The sequence below is a fragment of the Coturnix japonica genome, chromosome 1 (assembly GCF_001577835.2).
Source record: "Coturnix japonica isolate 7356 chromosome 1, Coturnix japonica 2.1, whole genome shotgun sequence".
Lineage (NCBI taxonomy): Eukaryota > Metazoa > Chordata > Aves > Galliformes > Phasianidae > Coturnix > Coturnix japonica.
Genome location: NC_029516.1, coordinates 52,512,344 through 52,537,892, shown reverse-complemented (window position 1 = coordinate 52,537,892; position 25,549 = coordinate 52,512,344). Strand labels below are relative to the sequence as shown.

Sequence of the window (25,549 nt, the reverse complement as noted above, 5' to 3'; positions counted from 1 at the left end):
GCAGCCTTGGTCTGGGTCTTCTCACCACTTCTCATTCAGTTCGAGCAGTCTTTGCTCTTCCAAGTCATCCTCTGCAGGAGCCTGTCTCCTCCATGAACAAACAGAAATACTAGTACTCAGGTGGCTGAATTTAGCCATGGAGATCCTGGCTCTCAGACAGGCAGCCAGCTCAGATGGATACCTGCACAATCATGTTTGCACAATGGGAAGTGCATCAGGAAAGTTTGGCCGCTACAGTACTATTCTGCAGCAGCAGACAAAACAACACAATAAAGTGAGAGTTACACAGTATGTGGGTATCATGTTTAATTATCGAATATGAAATGGAAGCTCTGCTTTTGGCATGTTGGACCCTGTGGGATTTGGAGACATTTTTTAGTATTATTACATTTTCCATCTGCTTAATATACATCTCACTAAAACCACTTTAAGCAGTGTTAAAAATACTTTGCCTTTTTCAGCCTGTGCTAAAAGATGTTGAATTTAATTCATTTCCAGTATATTAACCGTACTGTACTGTCAAATCCATTTTACAGGTGTGCGTGCCAGACTTTTTATGAAAGAAGTAATATATTCTGGGATGGGTAATGAGCTTGGTTAATTATCATTAATTCCTCTTGGGTAAAACTAGTGTGAGAAGATGGCTTGTTGCCACTGCTTTGCAAGGTGTTACGTGAATGTAGACAAAATCAGAATCTTGTTCCTATTTTGGCCTCTGTTGGGGGAGACTGAGAAAGCTGCAGCTCGGCTGGCAGTGGATGATTTGCCAAGATCAAGTTCCAAGTTCCCTGCCTCTCTGGCAGGAGACACTTCTGCCTTCCATCATTTCCAGCATGTTCCCAAAGAGCATTGCCTCCAAGTCACCCTAAAACCTGAACTTAAAAGCAAATCAGAAGCAATTCTTCTGCACTCAGGCACCCAGCATGTCAGAAATCTCTGAACCTTGAAAAGATCCCATAATATATTATCAAGCCTGTCTCAGCCATTTTTCATTGAATTCTGATCAACCCATTCACCATATGTTATGGGTATCCTCAGGGAACACTGAAATGAAGTAAACTGAAAAGGCACTTTGGACCCCGCTAACTCAGCAGTTGGTTGTTTTTTTTCTCCTTTTTTGTTTTATTTTCTTTCTCCTGAGCAGGGAGAGGAAAGAGGACAGGGGAGACACTGATGTGTCTTAAGACAAAGTGAAGAAATATTGTTGCTGACTTGAGGTCTGGACTCTCCTTTCTTGGCATTTGCTACTGACCTCTTTTTCTAATTCTCCATATGGTACTATCTAGGGGATTTTATTCTGACATCTCTGGAAGTTTGAAGTCTCTTATGGCTCTCAGGTCTGATAATACTAAGCACTTGCAGCACTTCAGAGCAGCAAATATGCAATAACCAACTGATGATCATAAAAATCTTAGCGATGGACTCATAAATTTTTGCAGTCCTTCACAAGTAGTCTATGTAGTCTTTGCCTCAGTTAAAGGGTACAGTTCCTGTGCAACAACCTTGGCTACCATGAAGGTGTTTGGTAAGTTATACATATGAAACAGAAATGTGATCTTCTCACTGAGTGACACAGAGACACAAAGAAGAGGTGAGATCAGCCTCGGTAGTACTTTTCTAACACCTCACAGCCATATTTTTCTTCAATTCAATTAACTGGTTGTTTGTTTGATCACCGCTGTACCTGCCAACAGGGCATCTGAGCATCCTTTTATTGGGTGACTGATTTCTTATGTCTCTATGCAAGTTCAGGAGAGGCACTGCTATTTTGGTTATTCTGTTATTGTTCTTATCTATCTGCAGTGTTTTTTCTTCTTGTAGGTGGGACAGCAGGAGCAAAGAGATGCCATTTGTGCCTTGACCACACAGGAGCTGTGTAGCTACGGAGTAGTCAGTGAGAAAGCTCAGATTTAGTTTCTTACAGGTCTAACATTACTGTCCTTGAGAAGTGCTCCTGGCCCTACAGTCCCATTCAGTCACTCAGCTACCCTGTAAATATCTTTATGAGATCACTGAAAATTACCATGTACTGATTCTTGTACTTGTCAGCAAGGGCAATGGAATGTAACATTTGAATCATCCAGCTTCTGTGCTCCTGCATGGGGGTTTAGCTTAAAATTGTCTTGAAACATGGAGACAACAGGTTGCATCTTCTTTCTAAAGTATGGGAATGTTTAAACTTGACAAACAGGACCCAGTTAATGACCATGGTTCAGCTCCCAAACTGGCAGTTTGAAGTGCAGATCCTTATCAAGCTGGAAATGTATGTTCCCCACAGCAAGGAGCTAGTGAGGAGAATGCAAGGAAGTGTACGTTTGTATCTTCCCATCTCTGAGAACTGAAAAGCAGTCAGATCTCTCCCAGGACAGAGGACAATACAAAGCTCTATTCAGACATGGAGAGCTGATACTACTAGAAATGGGCTGGTGGACCCCTCTGGCTTAACAGTCTGTTATCACTGATTTTGGGTTCTTATCACTGATTTTGGGTTCATATCACTGATTTTATATCTAGTATCTCTCCACAGTGTACTTCTTGTGAAAAACCTTCCTTAGAAACATCTACATAGAAGCTAAATCCCAGAAATCTCATTTGCATGCTCTAGACTTGATAAAAATATATATGGGTATCCAGTTGAACTCTCAGAGCTTATTTACTAACCTACTTTCTTGATACAAACACTAAGATTCAGATGAGAACCTTGATACCCTTGTTTTGATATATGCCTTATGCTAGACTGGCTACTGCATTTCATTTAAGACCTAAATTGGATTGTCCATAGTCGCCATCTTTGTCAGCAAACTGGTTTCTGATGGCAGCAGGAGTAGACAAGTCTGCAGTGCAAAAGGAGGGAAGATTTCTTAAGTCAATGATATCTATTTGTAATAATAACTGAGCTAGTTGCTATGGGTCAAAAAAGTCATACAGGAACATCTAGGAAGAACAGAACATCTGTTTCTTTCAGTCTTCCTCTATTATGTGATTGCAAGTGATTTACAGTAATATTAGCACTTCAGATCAAACAGAATTCAAAGGCATTACAAACCTTCCCTACCTGATTGCATCGTGAGCAGAAAATTGTTTCATCTATCATGAAAGAGTAATTGCAAAAAATGTGACAGACAGCAGAATGTGATACTTTAAAACACCAAGTAAAGAGCATCGATTACAGTTGAAACTGCAGGGGTGATGGTGGGATACAGAACTAAATTAACATAGTTGGAGTTTGGCCAGGCCATTGGGATTCACACCTTAGACTCTGTGGGGAACTTTTAATTATTACACGTGATTAGAAAAGTTGTCTAATCTAAGAAACAATGTGCAATCACACCATTCCTCCCCTTCATCACACAGCCAGAGTGTTTGATTTCTTACTGGGCAAGGAATCCTGGAAATTTACTTAATTGCACATTTTTTCCAGAGATCTACCATACTGTAGTGTCTTCCCTTCCCTACTTTATTTTTCTCTTTTTTTGTTTTGTCTTGTTTTGTTTCTTGTTGTTACTGTGACTATAATAGCCCATGAGCCTTCATTTCTTAACATAACTGCTCTACCAATGCAAATCAACTGTGTCATGCAGGACAGCGGGAAAAGGTAAGATCATTAAGGTTTTAGCTTGTATTTCATTGCTATATTAGTCTGGATCTTTAGAGGTGTCGGAACTTCATCTACTGCTAGGGGACAACAGCAGTTAGGCTTCCCAGGGCATTTCTGCAGAAACAGACTGATGCTGGGTGTAAACCCAAGAGAAATAAAGGGCAGTAAGAGGACCCCTACGGCTACAGAGCTGGCATTTAGAGGTGACTAAACAAACTATTGCTTATACATCACTGATTTTTGCCAGATCAGGTTGAAATGTTCCAGGTTTGGTCTCCTGTCTGAAGGTGATGAAGGATTGTCTGGTATTTTGGAGCTCCTTTTCCCACTGAGTAAAAATGGTTCAGACATTTCTATTATTTTTTTCGCCACAAAAAAAAAAAAAAAAAAAAAAAAAAATTAAAAAAAATATTCAGACATTATTCCCACTTCAGAAAGCTATTGCTTTCTGAACAGTGCAACCTCCAAACCAGCAGGGGGTTAAAAAGTTTATATTTAGCACAAAAATATCTAGCTAAAAAATGCCTTTGAGTGCTTCAGTGGAATCTGATTTTGGTTTGACCGAGTTTTGACCCTCAGAAAATTCCATGCATAAGTGTAATGCATTCTGTATGAGTGTATTCACTAGACTCAGAGCATGCATGGAAGAAGACAAGATTATGTGTGTATGTGTCGTTAGTTTATACTCTCATCCTAGCAAAGTATCTTGAGGGGCTTCAGTTATGTAGTGTAAGCGGGAACACTGAGGTTGGTAGTGCTTCTCACATACTTGTAACTGAATATGTGCACTTAGTGGTTGCAATCTTAGTGCGCCTCTTTGTCATGAAGAATACCTGGAAAGTCTAATGAGAGTAAAGAGGGCTTCTGATCACACCTGCCTTTGAACACGGCCCTGCTTTGAGCAGAACGTGAAGCAGAGACTTCCCAACTTCTCTTCCAGCCCAGATTATTCCGTGATTCTATAAAGCTTACTTTTATTTTCCCCCTCTGTATTAGCTATGCATACAGGATATCCTGTTTCTATGAATGTTACTTGTACTCTGTGTGCAACAGAAAACCAAGTGGGTAGCATACACTAAAGGTGACATATGGCCTCACAAAGCAATGATGGTAGAGGTGACATACAACTTCACACAGCCATGGGCCTGAATGCTCCAAAATCTCATGCACACACTTCATATTTATCAGTGGAGGCACTCAGAAAATATGGCTAAGCAAATAATAGAATCATAGAATGGCCTGGGTTGGAAAGGACCACAATGATCATCCAGTTTCAACCCCCTGCTTTGTGCAGGGTTGTCAACCACCAGAGCAGGCTGCCCAGAGCCACATCCAGCCTGGCCTTGAATGCCTCCAGGGATGGGGCATCCACAGCCTCCTTGGGCAACCTGTTCCTGTGTGTCACCATCCTCTGTGTGAAAAACTGCCTCCTTATATCTAAATATGTGAGTGTTTAGAAGATCATCATGTCACGGAATGTTTGCTGGCATTTATAGCCCGTTCATGCTCCCAGAGAATTCTGCTAGCTATTTATCTCACTGCCTCAGGCTTTGACCTGCCCTAAAGACAGCACGCTCTGAACTGTGGCCTTGACTCAGCAAAGCAATTTGGGATATGTGGCTCACTGAATCAGAGCTTGTGACTCTAGCTGAAATTGCTTTGTAGGACACAGTTCAGTTCCCACTAAAATAGTTGTGAGTTTTTTGTCATGCACTGCAAAGAAAGCATGATCAAATCTGTGTTCACCTGGTCATCCCTTTAGCTGAGGATAAAAACATTTCTACACTGCTGGTTAAAAGGAGAGTGGGCAGAACTGAGGCTTCCAATGAAAGTGTCACAGTGAAAGCCATAAAGGAGAAGTCTTTAATGTTTTTTTGGAATGTGGAAAGACATAAAACAGAAAGAGTTAAAAACCTGAATTTAGTTTACATGTAGTTTTATGCCTCATTTTAATGAAGGTATTCCCTGATTGACGAATGAACAGCTATGTCATTTTAATGTTCTTAGACAAAGTTGTTTACATAGAATTAATGCAAGACATTGGTTTCTTTAAATTTAATTTTTAAATCTGGCTGCTGATTACAAACGTGTATGAAAGTAGAAGCTTTCTATCTTTAAGCTCTACTTTCTTAGTTCTGAAGTTGTGGCATTGTGTTTGACTCATCAAATTTAGAGTCCATTCAGAAACTACAGAAGCATGTCTAAATTTTAATTGTTAAAATGCCAGTGAAGATAACAAATTTCATTTCAAAGTACTGCTAAGTATTTAAAAGTCATCCTGTGCTTAGCAGATGGAGAACCCAGGTCTATTTAGAAGACCCAGGCTCTTAAGAGTGCTCAGCACTTTTGAAAATGAGTCTAAAATGCTTGTAAGTAGATTGAGCACTACAGAAGATGATATTTGCAGCTAATTTATCTGATTTTGTTCTGACATCAACACTAATCATAAAATAATTTGATAACCAGATAACAGTAGAATTGATCACATATGTAGCAAATCCAAGAGAAAGAAATACTGTTTAGAAGTGAATTAAAGAACATAATGGTGTTTAAATACGGGAGGCAGTACACAACTTTGACTTCAATTGAATTAAATGCATCGGTTCTGAAGCAGTTATTTCCAAACTCAATGCTGCCATCATCTAAATACTCATCCCTTGGAAAGGAGTGGAGCTGCATCCAGTGTACACTATGCAGCAGAGCTGAGTCCATGCGGACTGGCCTGGACTCTCTGGGAAATCATAAATGATTCATCTGTAGCCACTGGAAGGATGTGGCAACAAACACTCCCATAGTTCAAGCAGCCCCTCAAAGTCTTGTTTGAAATTGGATGGTTTCAGAAAACATTTGGCAAGAGAGGTTAACAACAGACTTCCTCAGCACTTCAATGGATTGGATGGATGTGAATCCCACCCTTTTCAATGCAACACATCAACTCCCTTAGAGCTCACAGTTTTGAGCCCTGGTTTCATACAATTACTGCTGTGACTGACAGGAGAAAAGAGTGTTTTGCTTTATCTTCAAGCTCTCAGTGGCACAGCACTGTCCTGTGGGTCAGAAAGAAAGGACTTATTTTATGGAAGTTCTGCAGCCCGCTGTGGCTGTGTTGCAGAGTTGCTTGAAAGGTTCAGGACCTCAGGGCTGGCTGGCTGGCTCTGTTGTATCTTTATGCTCTCAGCACTCCATACTTTGACACTGTTTCTCTGGAAAATCTGCAGCATTCAGCTGTCCTTACATCATTTCCCACATTGCCCGTAGAAAATCCAGGGGCTATCTGGATCCATGGGAACCAGGCTCCAAAGCAGATGAGACTGCGGGATTCTCCATCCCCAGAGACAGCCTTTACAGCCCAGGCTCCCTCAACATTTAAAATGTAGATCAGTGAAAGAGCTTAGCGAACAATAATAAACGTAACCACAAACAGTACAAATAATAATAATGATAATGATAATAATAATTAAAAAAAAAAAAAGAAAAAAAAATCAAATAAAAAAGAGAAACGTTGCGTTTTGTTCACAGTGATGATCCCAGCGGTTCCACAAGCAAGAAAGCCGGGTGTGAAACGGAGGATCCGAAGGAGGCCGGCAGACAGAGTGGCCAGGAAGGCAGGTCCGACACCCAGACGCTAAAAGCCCAGCATGAGGAGCTCCAAGAAGAGCAGGCAGCGGGGTGTTCCCCTCTGGTGCAGAAGGCGAGCCTCCACCACACGGGCTCCCCAGTGAGAGTGCAGCGCAGCAAAGGGACGGCTTCGTGTTCCCATGCAGCTGCCTCCGATTATGAGCTCTCCCTTGACCTAAAGAATAAACAGGTACAGAGGCTTCCTCCTCAGGCTGTGGGAGAAGGGGATGGGGTGGGAGGGGCTGTGTTCACACTGTGGTGTGCCCATGTTTCTGCAAATACTTCAGCCTCATGTTCGCTTAGAGCTTTCATCCAGCCTGAGCAGGCCTGGCCTTTTGGCTGTGTGGGGCTGATGGAGGAAGTAACTTCCCCACCTCTGACTGCAATAGTCTTTCACCCGAGCCTGCTGTACGCTGTTCCAAAAAGGCACTCGGGTGCGACCATAGGTTTAGAGATAGACTGTAGGCAGTTGAGGAGTGAGGCATCCAGAGACTCTGCCTGCACAAAAGCACACAGTCCCTGTAGGCCTCCCTGCAAATGATAGTCACTAAAAGCCTCCCTCATGGGAGAGGTCTCCAAGAGCCATCTGACCCTCTTGGATCAACCTGGGCAGGCCCCGTGTGCACTTTCATGTTAGTCTCTTTACATCATGAGCTCACAGGGGAGGTGAGGTTTATTCAGGAGGTGTCCTGCACAGCGCGTACCACTGTGTTAGCATATCACTGCCTTCAGGATGCTGAAGAGGCAGGGAGGTTTATCAGACTGAGACAGTGATTCAGTTTTGGAAGTTTCAAACCTTTTCTCCTGTGCCCGAGACTACAGATTAACTTCAGAGCACAGTCTACCCATCTTTATTTGCGTTTCCCAATGGGGTTCTCAAACAGCTGTAGTGGGACAGGGGCTAATAGCAGCTGGCCTCTTCACTCAAAGGCAATGAGGTGGAAATGTGCCCTCACCACCCCATGTCTCTGCAGTTTACAGCCCAGGAGAGATGTTGTGCAAAGCAAAAACCTAAAGAATCATTTCTGACTTTTCTCTGGATTGTCAGCTCAGCCAGAGGCTGTGTAATATACGGACCCTGCAGGATGTGAGATGGACAGGACAAACAAGAGCTAGTGATACTGTCCATATTACATTCAATGGGAAAATTCAGTGGGAGCTGTGCTACTGCAGATGAAGGGTCTCAGCTAATGAGGTTCCCATAGAAGAAACTGCTGTTTCTGGGACATCTCTCTGCCACTTCCCTCAAGGCATTGCTGCTGTCCCAAACAGGCATTTCAGATCAAGGGCCACTAAATTCCTGAACAGAAAAGAAGCCTTGGCTCTTTTTCTTTGTTTTTCTCAAATACTGCATATCCAGAATTCTTGCTTCACTGCTGGTAAAAGAAACAAGGGAGACTAATTAACTGGCTTTACAAACTGATGTGACCTATCCTCAGGGTGGGCCAGATCTTGACTGCTATATATGGGCTTAACCTCCTCTATGTCCTAGAGTTGCTCTGCTTTTGTTTTTGGGAGTGTCTGCCCTCTGTTATTTTAGCTTTAAGGTCATTTTGTCCCATCGCTGTTGTTGCAGCAGAGGCCAGACCTGCCCTGGATGCATGTGAGACAGAGAAACATGTTAGCTGCTTGTTCATTAAATTCTGATGCCTTGCAGTACTGACCTTGCAGGAACCTTGCCTGTCTCATAGGTAAAACCATTTTTCCTACAGCAGAGGGGGATTAGAATATATATGGTTCTCCAGGCCTGATGGATGATTTCAGTGAACTACTTCCTGCTCTGGAAGGGGAAATTTCCATGGAGAGGAATCTTACATACATTCTTACACTCTGTAGTAAGCAGTTTCATAGGTTTCCTATCAACCTACTTGTCAAGTAGTTCTCTTGAATAGGAACAAGAATTACATTACGTGTCACAGCACTGTTTCAGTAGTTTCCTAGTGATAGCACAAATTTTCTTAGTGTGAGTTCTATTAACATGCATTACAAACAGGTGGAAGAAGGCATTTTTAGCCTCGCAGTGCAGTTGAACTCGTATTTTGCTTTTGGGAGAGGACTGAGTGCTGCAGAAGAAGGAGGGCAGCACAAAACCTCATCTGAATGGCTTGGAGATACAGTTCATCTACCAGTCACTGCTCCTCAGTATTAAGCTAGAGGGTTGGTAAGTTCCCCTAAGTTTGTACTCTGCCACACAGTAGGGAAAATGAAGATCACAAAGAGCTTTCTGTGCAGAAGGTCTGGCAGATGTCTCATGTATGAAGGAAAATATCCCATTCACACATGGCCTTTGTAGTAATGTCATTTCATTGTGAGAGTTTGGTGGGAGGGAGAGATGTTAAGAAGGAACGATAGGGAATGTGTCTGATTCTCTTCTTGCTAAGGTGGTGGCATGTAGCCTTTCTCAGTGGCTACCTGGTTGGAAAACTAGTGACAACTGAGAGCATCCCGGTAGACTTCTGTTTTTATATCTCTGGGCAACAAAAGCATGGGGTACATACCTCAACTCTTTTGCCATATCCAGGCCTGACACTTCAGTTTGCCTTAGGCTGACTTTATTAAGCTCCCTTCGTGTGCAGTCTCTCATGGTCATGGATATTTCCCAGCCATTTGTAATTCAGCCACAAGGCCTGAATTGCTCAGACTGAGTTTTCATGTTGAGGCCCAGAAATTTATTAAGCTAATTATACTTTGAAATCCCCCTTACCCTTCTCTTGCTTTTCCCTTCTTTGGCTTTGGCTGTCAGATAATTCCCCAGAGAAGAATATATTTAAGTAGGCAATTACTTGTGATTCATAGGGTTTATTAGGAGTGAGAGGTGGCCAATCATGGCTGGCCTCTTAAATGGGCAGGGAAAGTTCCTTCAGCAAGCCAGACATACATCTCCATTACCTGTGACTGCTGGGGTGTGCTAATGGATGCCCTTTCTTCCTTTTGAGAGGAAGAAAACAGACCAAGAGCTGTGTGAAATCTTTAATTCCTCTGGAGTGTCAATTTGCTTGCCCTGGTAGCAAATGTGAATGTCTCAGACATCAGTAAACCGTAAATGGCTGGGCTACATCAAAGGGAAAAAGACCAAGACCCACTCCAGTGGGGAGGGGAGGGCACTGGTTTATGGGCCTGCTGGTTCTGGCTTTGCCATCTCACACATCCTTTAGACACACTTAGTCATCTCACGTCTCGGAGCCCTTGTTATGCCAGCTGCAGAACACTGTAAGATGCCCCTTGCTGTTAGGACTGACTGTATGACCACTTGCAGAACCTGCCCTTGTGCTCCTGGTACAAACTGGAGAACAGACTATGTTGGGAGTGCTCTCACTTTACATGTTGTTCTGTTCTGTAATGCCTTAGTTCTTTGAGAAGGCTGAGATAATGGACTGCAAAAATCTCATGATTGTTTTGTCCAGGTACTGACAGTTTGCATCATTCCTTCAGATTGTTAGAAGGATCTCTCTGCTTAATGGTTATTAAAGTCTGTCTTTTTGGGAACTGTCCTTGCATGAGAGAAATTGGCCTTTTACTTCAGATCAGCAGTGACATCTTGTCCTAGACTCTAATAAGATCAGAGCACACGAATTTCACATTTTCAGAATGGCTGTCACCTCCTTGGAAACCTAGGTAATTATAAGGCTCTTGCTTCTGCTTTATTTTGTATCTTACTATTATTCTGTTCCTCAGATAGCTGTGTCTGTCTCTCCCATTTGTTCCTCTTTCCCTCTCAACACAATTAGCTATACATTTTGATTAACCAGATGGTTATATGAAGTGCTTAAGGTCAGTTGTCAGCAGTAACTCTCTGGATTTGGTGTGTGCAAGTTATAGGTTAAATATCCGTTTATCTACGTGAGGCTTCCTCCTGGAGACAAAGAAACAAGCTACTTGAAGAGATGTGGCAGGAGTGCTGGATTGATGATGGGATTTAAGATGGTCATTTTGGAAATAAGGTCAGAGAGCATAGCAGAACCCTTCTACTGACTACAAAGAATATCTTCTTGTCCCTGTATTCCTCTTTCTTGCCATATTAAATGAATTCTGGGGATAAGCAGAGACCTTTTTTATCCAAACTGATACGTCTTGTAGTAAATGAACCTGAATCCATGATCTTTGTGTAGCTGATTTTTAGCACCAGTTCTATAGGTCTGTTCTGGGAAGGCAGCAGGGCAAATAATAGGCCAACATTCTTTAAATTAGGGATAAGCAGAGCTCTGATCCAGCTGCCTCTACTGACCCTATTGCTGAGCAAATTGTTAGAATTTGCCAGTGCTGGGCTTTGATGATTTCCTTGGGCAGATGTGAATTCAGCAGCAAGACAAACAAAAAACAAGCACGAGGCAAAGGATCCCTTCTTCATTTTCAAGGGGGAGAATATGAAAGGATGTTATCTCTCTGCTCTCTCCAAGAAATGTCAGTCTTTCATCTAGTGCAGCAGGGTACCCAGACTTATTGCTGCCTGGAGTGATGGGGTGGAAGTAGGCAGGCAAGGCTTGCAATTCATACTCCAGCAGCCAGGATACCAGCAGAGGAGCAGAATGACTGGGCTTATGCTATTTGTCTCTTCCTGTCATCTCCCAAAATCTTATAATCATCTCCTGCATTTAAAGGAGTTAATACTGGAAAGATGTGTGATTTGTACTTCTCACAGCTATCATTCCAGACCTCCCCTTGTATCCAGTTCACTCACTGATGGTTTTATCCACAATTTACATAGTGTTTTTAAAAAATGGAAAAGAAGAAGCAGTTTACATCACATGTCTCTGGAAGCTGGGGCTCACACCTCATTCTGCCTTAGCACTTAAACTTAGGTTTTCTGGCAGCTCAGTCCTTCACCCTGTGAATAATGGGCCAGCAAGGCATACCTTGAGGGACAGCAGTGTGTTTCTGGGTTTAAGGATACTCACCACATGAATGATGTAGCCAATCCTCTGTTAATTCAAGACTGAATTTACCAGTGCTCCCAGCCCAGCACTTCACCTTTGGTGGGCTCTTCCACATGTGCACACTCACATGTATATACTACAGTCTACACCTGTGTTCTGCACTATCAAGCATAGACAATGTAGAGTTCAATTAATCATTCAGACAAGACTTCAGTGAAAGCAGTTTGAATTCATCCTTTTTTTTCTCCAGTCCCATCATTCATCATCATCTTCACATCGCCCCACTTGTCAGCTCTCAGTTATTCCCTGGAACCAAGAAAGCAGACATTCCCCTGCAGCATGTTTGTGAAGGCCCAGCAGCAGAACAAGAGGGAGGGCAATACTCGGAATTACAAATACTAGACTATGGAAAAGAACATACATACTTGCTTTTTTGAAGCCTGCTGGGGTACCACTTGGCTGTGTGTGTATGTATTCACACGTGTGTGTGTTATTACCTGTTCAGGAAGGAGAAAATCCTGCTGCCGCTTGTTCTTAATGTCATGTCTCAATGTCTATAGTCAGAATTTCTTACCTTTCAAACTTGATGGTCTTTCTCTTCTTGAGCTGTTTTCATTTTACTTCTGGTTAATGCCTGAAAAGCTCAGAGACCAGAAGGGAAGACACTTTGGGATTCAGAGAGCTTGCTAAAAGACACAGAACAAACACAAGCTCTACTGACTTCTGTGGAAATGGATACTTCCTGCTAGCTATGACCAAGACAGCATTTTCTGCATTTAGAAGTCAGTTTTTCTTTCCTTATTCTGAATGGTTTCTTCTTGCTCCTGTCAGTATTTCCTAAGGTGAATAAGGATGGGAGGAGTTTAGAAGCACTCTGAACAAAGGGAAAATCCTCGACATTGCTAAAGTGATGGTCTTTGTGCCACGTCCAGGCCTGGGGCTCCCAGTGCAAGAAAGATGTGGTGCTGTTGGAGCGGGTCCAGAGGAAGACCACAGAGATTATCAGAGAACAGGAGCATCTCTCCTAACATGAAAGGCTGAGGGAGCTGGGCTTGTCCACCTTGGAGGAGGCTCTGAGGAGACCTCATTGCACGCTTCCCATACTGAAAGGGAGCTTATAAAAAGGAGGGATACCAAGCTGTGTTTGCCCCATCCCTAGAGACGCTCAGGCCCAGGCTGGGTGGGGCCCTGAGCAGCCTGATCCTGTGGGTGGCAACCCTGCCCATGGCAGGAGGCTGGAACTAGATGATCTTTAAGGTACCTTCCAACACGGGCCATTCTATTATAACTACCAAAGCGCTGCTGAGCAAGAAGACACATTTCTGGAATTGTCTGTTTAATCATGCTGCCAGAAGTGGAAATGCAAAGGAGGGGTGCCTCCTGGTTCCAGCTTGTGTGGGAGGGACTTTAGGAGGAGGCGTGGTCATGCTACAGGTGTAAAGAAACTCACAGTACTGATGTTTCAACTGGTCATGTCTAAAGGAAGGCCTTCTGGTGGTACTGAGGGCACAGCAATGCAGAAGAATGTTAATTCTGTGTAAAAAGTACTTCTGACAGTCATTACAGATTAATCAGTATAGCAACTAGGGTCATATAAAGCCATCAGAAGTCAATTAAGAAAAAATAACCTCTTCTTTGTATGTCTTTCAGATTGAAATGCTAGAGCACAAATACGGGGGTCACCTGGTATCTCGCAGGGCAGCCTGCACCATCCAAACAGCTTTCCGACAATATCAGCTCAGCAAGAACTTTGAGAAGATCCGCAACTCACTGCTGGAGAGCCGCATGCCACGCCGCATCTCTCTGAGGAAAGTCCGGGTCCAGAACTCTGAGAGCTTCTCTGCTGAGAAAGCCCTAGTAGAGGGGTACAACTTTGTGGGCATCCCGTTGGTGAGGTCCCCATCTTTGCCAGCCACAATCAGTGGAGCACTGACTGAGCTGGAGGACTCCTTCACGGAACAAGTTCAGTCCCTGGCCAAGTCTATTGATGATGCTCTGAGCACCTGGAGCTTGAAGACCATGTGCTCACTGCAGGATGGGGGCTCATACCAGATAAGAGAGACCTTCAGTGCCAGTTCAATGCAACCAAATCAAGACTTAGAATCTGAGCTGCAGGAGAAGGAGAAGGAGGAAGGGCTTCTGCCAGATACCCTACCTAAGAGCAGCAGCACTCTCATGATGGCTTTTCGAGATGTCACGGTCCAGATTGACAATAAGAATATCTCTGTCTCATCGTCTACCTCGGTGTCCATGGCAAACTGTCTGAGCGGCAATGCCCAGGCTGGGCTCTCTCAAGCCTCCAAGTCTGAAGAAAGCCCAGGAGAAGGGGAGGGAGAAGACAGTGAACCACAGGCTGCCCCAGAGGGCTTACCTGAGACAGAAGCTCTCCAGAACAGCCACACTTTCACTGAAGTGAATATTAGCACTAATGGCATGGGGGACAGCAACGAGGAGCCTGGGCAGATGGCAGTGCAGAAGCTCCAGTTTGATGCTAACAACGAGACGGGGCAAAGCAAAGGCTCTGAATCTGAGAATGCAGACAACTCAGAGCAGCTGAGCAGCAGCAGCACCTCCACTTCAGCAAAGTCAGCCTCTGAGGTGTCCTCAAAAGAAGCACTGCAAGCCATGATCCTCAGCCTCCCACGGTACCATTGTGAGAACCCAGCTAGCTGCAAGTCCCCCACACTTTCCACAGACACCATGAGAAAACGCCTCTACCGCATTGGGCTGAATCTCTTTAATATGTAAGTGCCTCTTCATCTTTTGTGTTTCCTAAACTGTTTAATGCCTCACAAGAATAGATGGAGACAAGCTCTAGGTCTAGATCTGTCTCTAGGGAAGTTCTTCATACTCAAGGGTATGACCCTCTCAGTATCAGATTTAGACCATGGGTTGTCCACTCAATGGCTTTTTCCCTAAATTTTCTCAAGTGCTATGCTGATCTTCTCCTCAATCAAAGAACAATGCTGTCCTGAATTATGAACCTTAGATCCCAATTTCAGTCCATTTGAGATCATGCCACAACCTGTTGAAAAGGCAGAAGCATATCTGGGGATGTAAGAACAGTCTTATATACGTAACTTGGAACATTTCCAAGGAGAAAGAAAAGTAGAGCTGAGCTTAGCTAACCTGGTGTGAGTGTTCTGGCTGTTGTTTTCCTTCTGTTTTTTTGGGGTAGATTTTTTTTTTAATTTTTTTTTTATTTTTTTGTCTTAATAGAACAGGTTTAGTCATCTCAGTCTCTCATACATCTGAATCTGATATCCTATGAAAAGGCCTTAGATGTGAAAGTAAAGCAGAGTGGCTCAGAGAGTACAGTCAGAAGGGGTGAACTCAAGGGGTCAAATGCATATTTTAGATTGACAGCAAGCAGCTGAGCTCTAATAAGAAGCTTTAGATTTGCTTGTTGTCTTTTGATGAGACATTTCTCATCAAAACAGCCCATGAGAAATAGTGGGATTTTATCTCATGCTGTCTTGGTTTCCATTTGAATCCCAGATGAAGGTACTGGGAACATAATGCACTCATACAAGCAGAATGTTTTGCCACACATTATCGTGAGCCTCATGGTCAGAGCAAGGACTGAAGTTTATGCCGTTGTGGACAGAAGTTTTGTGCAGACAAGGATTAAATATGTGTAGTACAGAGACTGTAGACCCCAGAAGGCAGGAATGTGGTTGAAAGGCTTTTAGTGCTGGCTGCAGAGCACATCCAGAACTGAGGTTCTATAAGAGCAGATAAACTTGGGACACATAGAGAGCCAAGGAGGACATTTTATTAACTCTGCTCAGTAGATTGTGAACAGGTGGGTTCACATGTATATATCAAAGTCAGGCTCTGGCAGCACACATTTGCCCAATGGATGTGAGAAGGCTGGAATAAGAGAAGGTGGGCACCAGGCACACAGATGGGGGCTGATTATGACATAGTTCCAGCTCCACGAAGATGTTGTGGTATTTATGTTGGGATTGGTGTCCTTCTGGAGGAGGACACAAGGTTGACATCTCTGCAAACCAAGTGTTTCAGTATTTTCAGTCGTGTTTGGCAGTTCTTATACCCAATGTGTTTTCCTTTGGTTCATGCAGAGCTGACACGAGTCCTGATGTGATCATAAAGAAGGAGTGAAAGTGTTTTTTCCCAGCCTGTCTGCCTCCCCCAGTCTGCCTGGCACACATTCATGTGACAGATTAACAACACCAGGTCTTCTGGGGCAGCTTTGCCATTCTTCATTTAGTGACCTGAGTTTCCTGCATCTTGAATGTCTCTGTGGGATCAAAAACTGAGTAACACCACGGTGCTTTGAAACACAACTTCCTGGCCAGTCCTCCCCTGCTGCCTTGAAACTAGTTGGTAAAACATTGTGCCAGTAACCTGTGAGGCTCAGTTTTCTAGACAAAACATTGGAGGGTAGGGAGAAAGGGAATGGACTTAGCTCTGGGAAGCAGAGCATTTTCTATTTTTTTAATTCTATGAGAAGGAACTAAGGGACACATAGCTCCTCTTGTAACACTGTAACGTACCATAACCCAAGGGGTGGCAAGGGGGTTCATGCTCATTCAGCTTAGTGCAATTATTTGATTGTTGGTCTCCCTGCCAAGGAGGTGGTTTACTGTTGTAGGGTGTGTGATGCACTCACTGACCCACAGTGCATGGAGCTGAGGCTGTGAGTATGTGCATGGACATATATGTGCTGGCTGCTCCACTGGACCAAGACTTGGAAGCCTCCAATTGCTAGCACCATCTGCCATAGTCTGTCTGGCCCTGCACTGCTTTTCTGTAAGTTCTGGCTTGGAGCAGGCCCCTGGGAACAGACTGATCCTGCACTGTTGTGGCACTTTCTCCTTCCCCCCCTCCACAGTGAGGGGGTGGAATCCCTGGAACGGAGAGTACTTTATTATGCAGCACTTCTGTAATAACTCAGTGTGTGTGGGCAGCTGGCTGTGTGGGCAGAGGGAAAGCCAGCAGGACGTGAGGAATCCCACAGCATTTGTTGGCCATGCTTAACACCCCTGAAATACTGGGGAAAATAGCAAGGACTGAGCTCAGGAGAGAAAGAAATGGAGCTGCTTGCTGCACATCTGGTAAAAGCCATGTGCTGCAGTATATGAGATACTTATACAGGTGTTCAGTGGCAGAGATGCTGTGTCATTACTAGGATTTTGTGGGGAACAGCTTGAATCCTGGGAAAAGCTGATGTAAGGCTGCTGTTGGTGAAATAGCTGTGTTCATTTATATTTGAGATTTAGTCCATGCAGTGAAAGAGGGCTGTCAGAGCTGGACTGTCTTATTCTACATCCTCTTGCTTTGTGTGTTCCATCCCTTCTGAAATCTGCATGTCTATGCCAGTCCGTATTATAACTGCATTTTCCTGGCACGTCCAGCTCCCATCTCTTCTGAAACTAATCCAAAGTCAGTCCAGTGTCTTTGGAGTCACATCAGTGACTGACGTTTTACCTTGAACATTACATTGGCCCAAAGACTAAAATATGCACATGGAGATCCATTTTCTGAATCTCTGTTGCTTATCTTGACTTGGCTATTTAGCCCTTGCATTTAGCTAGAAATTTGCCTGTGCTCTTCAGAGGTGAAGCTGGAGATCTGTATGATGATATAGAACTGCTGCTTCTCCTTTAACAAGTTCTAGGTTTTCAATGTCAGATCTTGCATCTCTCCTATTCATAAATTTAATGGACTGGCTTGTTCTCCCAGACACTCTTCCTGACAATGCCACCCTGCCCAGGATGTTTTCCTTGTGACATGACAGAGTAAGCAGAAATATATCCAACCCAACTTCTGTTAGTATACCGTGAGGCCTCTGTAGGGAGCAGGCCATTCTCCTGAGTGCCAATCCCCTTATAACTAGACATATGTTGCTCACCCACATCCTTCACCACCTGATAGTGTCACACTCTGTGCCTGTGCATATCATGCATTCACGTGCTTGGAGATCTCATCCTATCCTTGCCTCACCCCAGAAAACAGCCTGAGCAAACCTGGCCCTCGAGCCTTGACAGAGATCCCTGGATTTGGGTTAATGGTGGAAGTATGTTTTCCTTTCCTCTCCTTCATGAGGATGCTACCTTTCCCTGTTCACCAGCTCAGAGAATGAAAGGAACATGGAAATCTTCCACATTGCATGAGTTCCCCTCTGCAAGAGTGCATCATGACTGAGGCTCTTCAGTGGCACAGTCCAAGGTCTAGGAAGAAAATCTCCTACACGATGCACACGTAAGAACTAATTCAGTGTGTACTGTGGGACAGGCACCACCATAGACTTAAATCTGCTGCCAGGTTGTACAGAAGCTTGTATGCTTATAGGATATATAAGGAGAAAGGCAAAATGTGTTGACACTATGGTCTCCTAGGAAAATGTATGTTGCAAGAGAAATATGCATATACAGGGTATATACACACACATGAACACGTGTAAAGGCACACAGTACCCCCCCGTGCCCTCCAAGATGTGTGCACAGATGCTGTCACACCACTGTGCAGAAAAGCACTCCCACAGACAGGCAGCTGGGCTCACTCACACCCAGCCTGATCTCAGAGGGGACTCACAGTCAGTGGGGGAGAAAAACTCTCTGTGCTCTGTTTTTGGAGCTGCATACAGCTCTCTCCCAGCTCTGACAAGGCATTCTCCAGGTGCATGCTCTCATCCACCCACACTTGCAGATTTCTGCCTGAGGGGGGAAATCAATAGAGAAGAGAAGAACAACACAGCTACGGGTGGGGGAAGTGGAGGAAGGGATAATGCAAATATGAGAATGGGATTTCTATTCAGGCAGCCAGCAGCAGACTCAAGTGAGGAAGGAAGAAATGTCACTCAACGCCAAACAGTAAAACGCATTAAGAGGAGAATGAATTTTTATTTACAGGAAAAAAGTGCCCCATCTTTGGTTATCCCCATCTCTGTCTTGAGCCTCATTTGCCCATAGCCCATGGAAGCAGTGCCTCCTAAGTCTCTTCACAGTCACCTTTTTCCCTTTGCAATTGTCTGTTCTATACAAGGTGTAACCCCAGCTTCCCAACATGGTAGCAAAGGGTCATATTTAGGCACCCTAAACAAGCTAAGCTGGGGTAGGTACTGTGCAACAGATTTTGATCCTGAAGCAGAGGGATGACAGAAGAATGTCACTGGTGAGCAGCAAGATGGTTTGTGGCAAGAGGCACTTCCAGTCTCCTCCACATAACATCAGGTGCTGCAGGTGACACAGTGGCTCCCATGGAATCTGTTTGCACTCATCAGCATGTGGGGAGAATGCTCCCAAGTCTGTTCCCTGCCTGCACCAGTCCCATGCCTGTCTCATACATGAACTCATAGGAGCCTGTGTACATACTGAGGACTGCACTATTGGTGCAACAGATGATGAGCCAGGGGTGCTGATGTCCCAGAGAGTTCATGCCAATTCACTATATTTTTGTCCTTCCTTTTCAGAAACCCAGACAAAGGGATCCAGTTCCTGATCTCCCGGGGCTTCATCCCAGACACTCCTATTGGGGTGGCACACTTCTTGCTCCAGCGGAAGGGCCTCAGCCGCCAGATGATTGGGGAGTTCCTAGGCAACAGCAAAAAACAGTTCAACAGGGATGTCCTGGAGTAAGTATGGAAACCTCTTCCTCTCCTTCCTGTTCTTTTATGGAGTTATCACCCACCCTGCCCTTAGCTGCACCAACAAGCACCCTGTGCTCCGTACCCCTCAATTTCTGTGGGAACTTCACAATTTCTACTCCAATCTGGTGCCCCTCATTGCATTTCCCAGCAATGTGTTTGCCTCTTGGTGTCATTTCAGTTTCTCCTTCCCAAAGGGCCTGCCATCATCCAGCTGGAGTTCAGCACCATAGGGGGTAAGACTAGTGATGCCAGGAGATTTTGTGTCTGAAGAAGTCTATGACTCATGTCTCACCCCATCCAAACAAAGCACACCTGTTGCTTTCTAGAAAGTGCTAAGAGAAGCAGATGAGAAAAAGCATTTGCTCCTTGCTGTGAGACCAGCAGGAAACAGCAAATGCTGTCTATGCACGTGGCTCCTTTGCTGTCCAGGTCTGTAATGGGTGGGTTTTTCAATTATTCCAGCTGCTCGATAAGGGAAATAAGAGGGCAGCTTGTTCTGTGGGTGGTAATAAAGAGGCCTGCACGAAGAAACCTGCTACTAATTAGTTTACTCTATAGTCATAGAGCATTGAGGAATATCCGCATTCCAAAAACTCTAGCAGACTGAGCCGTCTTTTTTCTCAACAAGATCTTAGGTTTCATACCTGCTTCTTTTCAGTAGCTGCTTTTGCTGAATTGTTCCCTTCAGTTCACTCACTGTGGCTACCTCCTGCTCACACAAGCCATGCGTCTCTCAGCCTACATCTCTCTTCTTTTTCAAGCCTTGCAATTTGGGCTACAGAATCCTGGGAACACCTAAGACCTATATATGCTACCTATGTCTGCCTACTGCCTTGCCTTTCATGTTGCTAAATATTGCTAACTTGTTATCCCTCTACTGTGAGCATCACAGGATGCATCACAGAGTAGAAATGTTAGGCAGAAAAGCACGTTACCCGCTTTTCTGAATGTTGTTCAGGATGACAGGCTTTCTGCAGAGATGATCCTGGGGAATTGAGATGAGCCTTAATTTCCTGTTTGGCCCTGATCTACTTCTTGCCATACAGATGAGGGAGAAGGAGAAAGCACAGCTCTGCATGGTGTGAAGCGATAGGATAATGCTTCTGCCACCCTGAGAGCCAATGCAGTAAAGGCAGAGGGGGAGTTTTCACCAGAGTGTAAATGCAAGTGCTGCCATGCATGGTAATGTAACATGTGTAGTCATGGCGCAACAAGCTTGTTCAAAGACCTGTTTCCAGAGATGATCAGCAGTCAACTGGGTCTTTCTTTCATTAGGCAATAGCACAGTTCTCAGTGAGAGCTGCCTTTCTGTGAGGCACAGTCCTTTGTATTGCATCCATTGTAATATTTTCCCCGTCTCCAAAATGATAACTCTTTTCAGTTTCACAGTGGCTTATCTTGAAGCAAGCCAAAGAGAAATCCTAAATCCAACATCACACCACTCCTACTCCTGGGTAAAACGTAATTGAATCATCATAGAATCATAGAATAATTTGAGTTGGAAGGCACCTTAAGGTTCATCTAGTTCCAACTCCCCCTATGGAGACAAGGCTGCCACCCAGTAGGCTGCCACAAGCTGCCCAGGCCCCATCCAGCTGGGCCTTGAACACCTCCAGGGATGGTGCATCCACACCTTCTCTGGCCAAGCTGTTCCAGTGCCTTACTACACTTATAGTAAATAATTTCTTTCTAATATCTAATCTCAAGCTAACCTCTTTCAGTTTAAAGCCATTACCTTTTTACACCTATCACTACAATCCCTGGTAAAGAGTCCCTCTCTACCTTCTCTGTAGGACCACTTTAAATACTAGATCACAATGACATCTCCCTGGCACCTTCCCTTTTCCAGGCTAAATAACTCCAGCTCTCTCAGCCTGTCTTAACAGGAGAGGTGCTCCAGCCCTCTGTCCATCATCATGGCCTTCTCTGGAATCACTCCAACAGGTCCATTCCCTTATGCTGAGGACCCCAGAGCTGAGTGCAGTACTGCAAGTGGAGAGTATGCCAGTTCAGCATCCAAATCTGGGCCCAAATTTAAAACTCCATTCCTGATGCAACTGCTGCTGCCTGTGGCTGCTCATTTCTGACCTTTGATCCAGCCCTATTTTTAATATGCTGTATGGGTATTGATTAGAACAGCAATGAAACACTTGTTGTCTCCAGTTTTTCATGCTGAGAACTACAATTAAAAGTAATTGCTTCTATTTCTCCAGCAGTGTGTGGGCTGCTTTCCCCTGACAGATACACTGCTAAAGTCCAAAGCCAGCCTCTGCACAGACAGCCTCTGCAGTAGCAATAGGCTAGCATTTCTGTAGTCTTACATTCAATTCCTGCAAATGACCGCGTTCTTCCAGTTCGTGTGTGACTATAGACTGTGTCAGCAGCACCTGGTAACAGTCTGTATTACAAAGCTTGATGTCAGTCTCCCAGTCTCAATGCCCAGGAGCTGCTGTGATGTAGTTGCTTGTATTGTCTCTGAATGTTGCAGGAGAGCTATTAAAGCATGTGGCCATACTCCATCATTGCTTTCTGTTTCCACTGTACCTCTCAATGTAGCACTCCAAATGTATTATGAAGGAGTGTCCCTACTGTCCTATTTACAGATGGAGGAAGCAAAGCTCAGAAGTGGGAAGTGAGCTGTTAAGGTTGCGTCTACGTATCTTTAAGCAGCTGAAATCCAAATTTGGAGATCAAAGCTGTACCTGAGTGCTTTAAACAACAGATAAATTGCTGACTCATATTCCTTAAAGGGAAATGTAAAAGCAGACGTAAAATATACAAAAAATGCTCTACAACAGGAAAGAAAAGAATGAAAGATTGCCAAATAATTCAGCTAGTTGCAGCTGTGCTGTTTGCAGGTACTTTCTCTTGTGTATAAATTTTGAGCTTCTGGATAGCAGTGGCTGGCGGGTTTTGCAAGTCAGCTCTTGTGAGAGCTGTGTGGTCAATAGCTGCACACAACGGTGTGGCATGCATGGAAAAAAGGCATTGCTGGAACAAAATCTCACACAGGATTACCATCCTGGATGTTTAACTTGCATGAGGATGAAGAGGGTTGATAGAGGCTGGTAGGGTATGACACTGTGATGGCATTTTCCAGTGCTTCTGGGCTGGTCACAACTTCTGAGATGTTTGCATGTAAGTATAAGGCAACTCAAAGGTATTCTAGCATTTTAGGACTAAGTCCTAGTCTGGTTCCTTGTTCCACTAGTGTAACTAAGGAACAACTCCCAGCAAGTTAGCTCAGTAACACTGCATAGGTTGGGACAGTGTCTGTCTTGCAGTCCCGACATATACCTATGACGTATACCCATACACAAGCCAGTATTAGGAGACATGGTATTCCCTGGAGAGCACATGGCAATCAGAATAGCCTTTACATAGCTTTTGTTTAACTTTCCCAGTTCCACTCTCATTTCTGTGGCCCAAGTGGCCCTTCAGTTCCTTGGCACTGTTGGTCCTGACAAGCTCCAGTGCCTGGTTAGAATGGCCATTGGTAGGCACTGACCACCTGCAGTGAATAAGCCTGTGTTCAGGAGGAGACAACTCTGCTACTTCACATCCCAGACATGGCCTTGGAGCCTTCCTGGACCATCCCATCCCTCCCCAGAGCAATTTCAATTATTGATGTCATTTGCTGTGTTAGTTTAGCTTGCACTCGATGTGAAAACTTGTGTTAGAAATGTGTACTGTAAGCACTGTTTCAATTGCAGCCAGGTTGAATTAACCCAACTGCTTAAATAAATAATGAGACAGCTTTTAAAACATCTGCAAAAGTCTCCAGCTCCATTGTGCATTTGGATACTGGGTAGAGCTGCCCAGGTTATAAATTCCAGACCCAGCTCTAAGTCCGGCCATAAGTCAATACTCTGCAAACTTCTCTTGGCTTCCATGGGTATGGAATGGGTATTTGTGGCCCTGCTAGGCAGGGGGGTTGGAACTACATTATCCTTGAGGTCCCTTCCAACCCGGGTCATTCTGTGATTCTGTGTGATTCTGTGGGTATTTGAGCTATGCTAGATGGCAAACAAGCCAACCACTGCCTGTTCCTAGAGTCAGGTAGAAGAGCTTAGAAGTGCACAGTTGAGCCTGGTGCTGTGAAGAGAATCCCTCTTTTCTGCCCACATAGTGAATGCAGAACTCCAAAGATGCATCATACTGTTTGCAAAGCCTCATATGCATGGTTAAGGGTGAATGAGGATAAACTTGGTACGAGGCATAAGCCCTTTAGTTTGCTATTTTGCCTTCTCACATCTGCATATCCAACTAATAGAAGTCCTTAAATTATATTCTCTTTTCCATCCTCCTATTCTGTCTTTCAACCTTTAACTGTTTTTCTTGGAACTCAGAAAATATATCCGGATAACTCACAGGTAATTACACACACCAACCAGAGAAATAAGGGAAAGAGTAGGGGATTTTTGAGAGTATATAACTGTAATTGGCAGTCATCCTTTGATAACACTAAACTGCTCACTTCTCTTTTGTTAGAGAGATGAAATATGTCATTTCCTCTTGCAAACAAGGCTTCAATCTTTAAGAGCAGGATTTATCTCCCCTATTGTTAACCACCACCAAGTTTAGTGTCATCTATCAATTTATGAATCCCTTTAGCCAGTGGAGAGACACAGGTCCCTCAAGAGTGCCATTTTTCTTTGTTCCTGTTTTGCCTGGACATCTAGCTTTTAAACATTTTATGTTACAGGGATGAATCCCAGCTGTAGCCAATTTTAAGCATCTGACAGAAAGATCCAGCACCCCACAGTAAGATCCAGCTTCTTCTCATGAGAATCCTGCCTGCAGCAAGATGGGACTCGTCCTAGGGTTTCAGCATCTGTCAGTCCAAGAAATACAGCTGCAGAGAGGGAGCCTGATCCATTAAAACTCTGTTCTGGTATTGGACAGTTTTCATCAAATCTACCTGTCAAATGTGACAGAAAAATCATATTGTTACTTTGAAAAAGTCAGGGCCAATGCACACATTTCTAGTAAGGTACAGCATCATTCTTACTTCTTTATTCTTTTCTTTTGTATTACATACTCAGATGCATTGTTTATTTGTTTGTGTGCACTCTTAACCCTAAGTTTATTTGTTGCTCTTGTTCTCTTTCATTCATCCTTCCCTTCTCTTTAGTTCATTGTTCCCCTCCACCTGTTTCTGACTCAAGAACTGCTTCCATTTATAGTTCATTCATGAGCAAGATAATGTGTGTGGTGCCGTGAACTGAGTCAGCTATGCTGCTGGTGTCAGATGGTTTGTACTCAGGCTGTGGGACTCCGATATGCAGAAGTGGCTGTCCTGGTGCATTTGCTGTCAGTAGAGACAGGTGTAGACATTGAAGAAGAGGGGACAGTGTGCTGATCTGGGGGCTTGTTCCTATCAGACTGTAAGTTACTGTTAGACACATTCTCCTTGTTGGTGAGCAGCTCTCCTGTCTGTCAAGCCATTAGTGTCTTCTCTTTTTTCTCATGGGAAGTCAGAGATAGAGAAAAGTCGCTCTTATGAGTGTAAAAGCAGAGATGGAAACCCAGCTAAGAGGCTGTCTTTTATAGAAGTGTTAGCTTCCTCTGACTGGCAGAGTGAACTTGACAGGTTAGCCCCAGACTAGCCTACTTTCCCCTTCTCACTAAGGACATTAGAGAGGATCAATAGGGGACTTGTATTACAGGAGGATTTGAACAGCACAGTGCTGCTTCTTGTGCTGAGAAGTAGTAGATAATGATGCAATGGAAACAGAGAACAGAGAGAAGAACATGTTAGGCAGTTCTGACCTCCTGCTGCAAGCAGAGCTGTGGCACAGATCAGAATTGTGAGCAAGAGTGACTTTCCCATGACAAGCTGCA

The 25,549-nt window shown here is 44.1% G+C and overlaps 1 protein-coding gene across 6 annotated transcripts in view; it reads left to right on the top strand.

The window, feature by feature from the left end:
* Positions 1-25,549, top strand: part of IQSEC3 (IQ motif and Sec7 domain ArfGEF 3) — a 100,657-nt gene that overhangs the window by 52,955 nt on the left and 22,153 nt on the right. For 4 of the 6 annotated variants that reach the window (XM_015865756.2, XM_015865782.2, XM_015865773.2 and 1 more), the window contains exons 3-5: positions 7,118-7,406; positions 13,741-14,834; positions 19,529-19,690. In XM_015865756.2, coding sequence (XP_015721242.1) covers positions 7,118-7,406; positions 13,741-14,834; positions 19,529-19,690 — 1,545 coding nt within the window. The remainder of the gene's footprint in view (positions 1-7,117; positions 7,407-13,740; positions 14,835-19,528; positions 19,691-25,549) is intronic. The other 2 variants (XM_032445420.1, XM_032445422.1) reach the window with 1 other exon arrangement.